The sequence below is a fragment of the Octodon degus genome, unplaced genomic scaffold (assembly GCF_000260255.1).
Source record: "Octodon degus isolate 3935 unplaced genomic scaffold, OctDeg1.0 scaffold00093, whole genome shotgun sequence".
In the NCBI taxonomy this organism is placed as follows: Eukaryota; Metazoa; Chordata; class Mammalia; order Rodentia; family Octodontidae; genus Octodon; species Octodon degus.
This window is the reverse complement of record NW_004524669.1, coordinates 8422509-8428231: the sequence shown is the minus strand read 5'-3', so window position 1 is coordinate 8428231 and position 5723 is coordinate 8422509. Positions and strand designations below refer to the sequence as shown.

Below are 5723 nucleotides of genomic sequence, written 5' to 3'. Positions count from 1 at the left end.
TGTGTGTGTGTGTGGCCAGCTCAGCCCACCAGGGGGCGCGGCTGGCTGGCATGTGGGGCTGGGGGATTGAACCACGGTCCCTGTGCTTTGCTAAGCTTGTTCTAAGTAGGTGCTTTAGACCACTGAGCCATCTCACCAGCCCCAAGACTCATATTTTTGATCACCCTGCTTCAGCCTTCCCGAGTGCTAGGATAACAGATGAATGCCCTGGCCTGGCTCCATTCCTTATAAAATATCCACAATACAATTGTTGTCACACAAGCCCTGCTCACCATGCAGGCCTGCCACGACACAGGAGGAAGCTCACAGCAGACAGGAGGTTGCATGGGCTTTGTGTACGTGGAAACTTCCTGACAGCAGTCACTTGGGACATGGGCCTGTACTGACTTCAAACCCTGTTCATGTCCATTGGCAATTAAGTCTCCAACTCACCCAACCCAAATCATGCTCCACAAGCCCACTGAACACAGACCCGAGTTCGCCCTGCTGCCCCTGGGCCCTGGTGAGACCCTCCAGGGGAGAGGAGCTGACCCCTCCTGGTGTTCGAGTGGGTGCTGTTGGTGGGCTGTGTGCTGCGCTGCCGACCCCCACGCTGACTGAGGCAGGCTGTCCTTGCTGGCTGGTGCCCCAGGCAGCCCACGCCCCAACCCATCCTGTTCTGTGGCTGGCACAGGAGTCCTTCCTTGTGTCTCAGATGCTCTCTGCTTTCTCCCTGGGACTTGACAGTTCCACCTCTCACATTGCCCTAGAACTTCTGGGGCTCATTTACTTTTGGGGAGCAGGTGGGATCCTTTCTGCTTCTCCACACACAGAGAGTGGTTCCCCTGTTGACTTGCAGGCCAGCTGTTACCCACCTCCACAGCCCCAGCTAGCAACTACCTGCACGGGGTGCAGGACAGCACCCCGCCTGGCTGCTCTTCTCAGGCAGACATCCGCTATGTCATATATTTTCTAAAAAGAGAGACAAAACCCTTCCTGAACATTGAGGGGAGCCCCTTGCACCCAGGGTGGCCAGACGGGCATGGATGGCAGAGGCCTGCTGTGGGCGGCCACAAAGACTCACTTGTCCCCAGACAGAAGGGCCTTGTCCATGGAGTTTGGTGATGGCGCAGCTGGGGGACAAAGCTCCTGCCGCCCTCCCGGAGGTCTGGGATTGAGACGCAGCCCCTCCCTCATCCCCATGTTCAGATGTCCGCAGTCGGTCCTGTGGGAGAAGCTGTGCCAGAGCTAGGGATGCTGATTGACCTCCACCCAGGCGGCCTGGCCCCTCTGCGCATCACTCGGTGCAGGCCCATCTCTCCAGGGACATACTCAGTGTATGATGACAACTGTCACTCTCTAACCTTCAAGCCCTGGGCAGTGGCAACCTAGGACGGGGAGTGGCTCTTTACATGGTGGGTGGGCGCCCTTGCTGCTTGGTGCCCATGGATCCATGTCCCGGTCTTGCTTCTGAGAGGGTCTGGAGGTGACGCAGCCCCTTGGAAGCAATAGGGACGTGTTCTTATTGACTCAGGATGGCCAAGGAAAGAGGTGTGGATCTGGTCCCCAAGGCTGGAAGTAGCATCTGGAGCCCCAGACCACCTGGTGGGAACCAGAACACTGGGGCCAGGTGAGACTGGGGCGCCTCTGTCCAGTCCCAAGGTAAGGCATCCCACAGGCCTGAAGGCCCCTCTGAGAGCAGGTGGTGTCCAGGCCATCCCTGGCCTGGGGTAAACTGTCCCCATCCCATCTTCCCCTTTTCCTCCTGGGCTGGGCTACAGCTGCTGGCCAGGATAAGAAGGAAGTTAGACTCTTCTTTAGGCCTGGGGAGGGCAGTGGTCAGTACACCCAGGTCATGGTTTGGAGGACACAAAATGCATGAAGAGTCACTGGACCCTGCTGGCCTGAACACGAAAAAGGGGCTTCTGAGGACTGGTGCTGGGCAAGGCTGGCCTCATAGTGGACCAGCCCAGGGGCTTGGACATGGCTTGCACACCTGGCCCCACCAGGTACCCTCAGTACCTTCAGTAGCCCTGGTCTGCCAGGTAAAGTTCCTAGACTGCAGCCAGACCTCGATTCCCGGGCTGGGCCCAGCCAGCTTTGGGAACACACAGGCCAGCCCCCCTACACACAGCGGGGTGGTGTTGGGGAACGAGGGGGGATGGGGGGGACGGGACAGGACAAGGGGGACGATGATGGGAGGCTGTGGCTCCCCCTAGTGGCTACTCAAGCAACACCCGGAGTGGCCAGCAGAAGGCGCTAAAGGCCTCCTGCAAGGGTAGGACCTCGGTGAGGCAGGTGGACCCTGTCCAGGAGGGCGGATCCCCTTTGCAGACTGGGTCAGGAGCAGCCAGCGATGGTCCTCACTAACTGAACACGGTGAGCCTGTCAGACTTGGGAAGACCCCAGCAAGGGTTATGGACAGGTGTGGAGGGGACGGGCTCCTGCAGCCCTGGGTCCTCAGCTTTTCTACCTCTTGTCTTCTGCTGCAGTGCTTAGAAGAGTTGCAGCTTAGGGGGCCCAGGATCCTACCCCCAGGAGACAGACACTCTGCTACCAGGAGATAACTGTTTTAATGACATGGCCTCAGAGCCTCCTTGTCTCATCTCTGAGTGTGACACTTGTTCCGGGCCCCAGACAGCTACCAGCATAGCAGGCAGGCTCTACTGAACTGGGACATGGTCAGGGGAAGCTCTTTCTGGGCTCTGTGGAGGTCTGAAGCCAGTCCTCAGGTCCCTCCGACCTTGACGGGGCCCTTTCCTGGAGACCCTGATCAGGCTGCTCTTTCCCAGAAGCACCTGGGGTGGGGAAAATCTGGAGGCCAGGTCACTGCCCAGCCAGCTCTGAGCTCCAACCCTTCTGAGTGTGGGGGTAAGACAAGCAGGCAGAGGCAGAAGCTGGCAGGCTGGGGGTCAGCATCCCAGGGCCAAGAGCACTCCACGCACAGGAGGCCAGTGCAAGAGTTCCATCCCCCTGGGGAGTTCTGTGGTCTGGGATAGGTGGCTGAGGACCCAGGGGTGGGCACAGGTTTGGGCTGACCCTGATCCTTGGTGTGGGCAGTGTGTTAACTGGGGGGTAGAGGAGGGCCAGCCAGGCCTAGGCCTGGAAGCAAGTGCCCGCCCCACCTGGCCTGCGTCCTTGGTACAAAATAAACACGCTGATGAAGAGGACACCCGACGCACGGGGTAGGCCCAGCACAGGGTGCAGCCCTCTGCCCATCCAGGCAATGGCACAGCCAGGTCTAGCTGTCCTCCACCCTCCTCTGGCTTTTGGAATGAAACTTGTTCATGAGTTCCTCCAGCTCCGACCCGCTCTGCTGCTTCTAGGGAAGATGGATGAGATCTCAGCTAGAGCTGTAGGTCAGGGTCCCTCAGCATAAGGGTGCACGGGAAGAGGTGTGGGTGCTCACCTCTAGAACTGCCTTCTGCATCGTGAGCTGGCTATATACTCGGACGCCCTCCTCCCCGCAAACCTTCTTTAGTTCGTCCTTGTTGAGTGAGAAAAGCTGGGGGCCAGTCAGGATGCCGAGGTTCTCCACGATGCTGGGAGTGTGAGGGTGGGGTGGTGGGTGCGGTAGCCTGGCACCTCAGGCTTCCGCCTGAGTCCCCTGCAGCACCCAAGTCCTCCTGCCCCCCACCACCCCACGCTGCTCACCGGCTGCTGAAGGCTTTGGCCTCCAGCCAGGCTCGGACTTCCTCGGGCCCTGACTCAAAGGTGAGTGGCAGGTGCACGGGTTGGCTGCGCTCCACCCGGAAGGGCCGCGACTGCTGCATCTTGAAGTGGGTGATCTTCCTGGCCAGCTCATCATTCACTTCGTCCATGTGGTGGATCAGCTCTAGGGGCACAGGTGCTCAGCCCCGCCCTGAGAGCCTGGCCCACAACACTAAAACCCACCTTCCAGGTTAACCGCGCCCACAAGGCCCCCATAAACCTCTGCTTAAGCCAATCCTCACCATCCTTGTTGCCAGCGAAGGTCGGGGGCAGTTTGTGGGTAGGGCTGGCAGGACCCCAGAATCTCTGACTGGCCTGCCCAAGAGGGGTAGGGGAGGGTGACAGGCAAAGGGTGAGGTGGAAGCTGTTGGACCTCCCAGGACCAGGATCTCTAAACCCCTGCAACAGCCTTCCTAGGGAGGGGGCCACTAGTTCTAACCTCAGGATGGGAGGCTGACACGTAGGGCACCCACCTGCTCTGGGGCAGAGATGACATCTTCAGGCCGTGCCTCCGCTAGGATGTTGCAGGGCACATAGCCGGCCTGGCCACTTCGGTTGCGCAGTTTCCACCACTGCCGCCCGTCCTCCAGCACCTAGGGGCAATGCATCAGGCCAGCCCTCCAGGGGTCTCCCCACAGCCATCCCGCTATCCTGGACCCCAGCCCACCAAGTCTCGGAGGGAGAGGCCTCTGGGTCTAGCTGTAGATGCAGGCACTCCCCCAACCCCCAATCTCCCTTGCTTAGTTTTCTGTCCCTCAGTAATTGGCCTGGATTCAGATTTGGTACGAACGCAGGCTCTCTGGTAGGTGTGACAAGCCCCTGTCAAGCACACAGCCTGTGGGCCAGCACCAGGTTCTGCATGCCTGGGGTCCCCATGCAGGGATCCCCTCATCCTGTCGTACAGGAGCCTCACCCTGTGGACCTAGCAGACCCCAGTGCTGGGGACCCTGGAGACAGGCTTGACCCCATGTCCCACACTTGTCTCCTTGGCCTCCCCAGCTCCCTGGGCAGCCCACTCCTCACCTCTAAAAGCTCATCCTTTTGCACTGAGAGCTCGTTGGCGTTGCGGGCTGTAAAGTCGTAGAGGATCTTCACGTACTTGGCCATGGCTGGCATTGGCTGGCAGCCCCTGTGGGCACCAGAAGGTTTGAGGCCAAGCCTGGGCTGGGGTCTCCTCAGGGTGGAGCAGTGGGCACCCGCCACCGGCCACCCCAGCTTTGCTGCCAGGCAGGCTGGGAGAGGCAGTGGGAGGTGGGGCAGGAGGTGTGGTTTCCAGCCCCACCCCACAGGGAGCTGGAGCCAGATGTGTGCCTGACAAGTGGCTAGGTCCCCTTGTCCTCTGCCCCAGGGGTGAAGTGCAGAGGGCACTGCCCTGAGTGCCAGGTACATGGTTTAACCGAGCCCAGGGGACCACCTCTCCTGACCAATGGGGTGCTGTGGGGCAATGAGGCCTTCAAGGCAGAGGGACCCTGGAAATGTTTATGTGTGGGCCCAGTGGGCACAAGCGTCAGACAGGCTTGTGTGTGATGCAGTCTCTGACCCTTTCCCTCCAGAAACCAGACCCTGGATCATGTGAGTGACAGACTTCTCAGGCCATCCAGAGGCCAAGAGAGAGATCACAGTGGGGAGGGCACAGAATTACCTCCACCGCAGGGTTACAGTACGGGGGGGCCATGCTAGCCAACACCCCTCGTCTCTCCTGGCTGTATGCAGGCGGGGCTGAAGCCTCTCCCACATCACTCCAGGAGTCTGTGGTAACTGGAGCAGGGAAGTTCTGTGCCAGGCTAACCAATCTCAAAAAGAGGTGCTTGGGATGTAGTTCTGAGCAAAAGACCAGAGTTCATCACCCAGTACAAGAGAAAAAAAAAAAAAAAAGCTTCACAGCCCACTGGGAGACAGTGGTAGCTAAGTGTTCATGGTATCTAAGTCAGTGCATGAGAGTAGTGAATTCATGTAACCTGGCAAGCAAAAGGGCCTGAGTTCAATCCCTGGTTCCGGGAAAAAAAAAAAAAAAAAAAAAAGAAATATATCTT

At 59.1% G+C, this 5723-nt stretch overlaps 1 protein-coding gene across 2 annotated transcripts in view; it reads right to left on the bottom strand.

Annotated features, from left to right (window-relative positions):
- Window positions 1–2537: 2537 nt before the first annotated feature.
- Eps8l2 (EPS8 like 2) overlaps window positions 2538–5723 on the bottom strand; it is a 19888-nt gene continuing 16702 nt past the window's right edge. For both annotated transcript variants that reach the window (XM_023722749.1, XM_023722750.1), the window contains exons 16-21: window positions 4714–4819; window positions 4164–4283; window positions 3933–4005; window positions 3634–3814; window positions 3389–3521; window positions 2538–3301 (exon numbers count right to left, since the gene is read on the bottom strand). In XM_023722749.1, coding sequence (XP_023578517.1) covers window positions 3221–3301; window positions 3389–3521; window positions 3634–3814; window positions 3933–4005; window positions 4164–4283; window positions 4714–4819 — 694 coding nt within the window. In that variant the 3' untranslated portion in view covers window positions 2538–3220. The remainder of the gene's footprint in view (window positions 3302–3388; window positions 3522–3633; window positions 3815–3932; window positions 4006–4163; window positions 4284–4713; window positions 4820–5723) is intronic.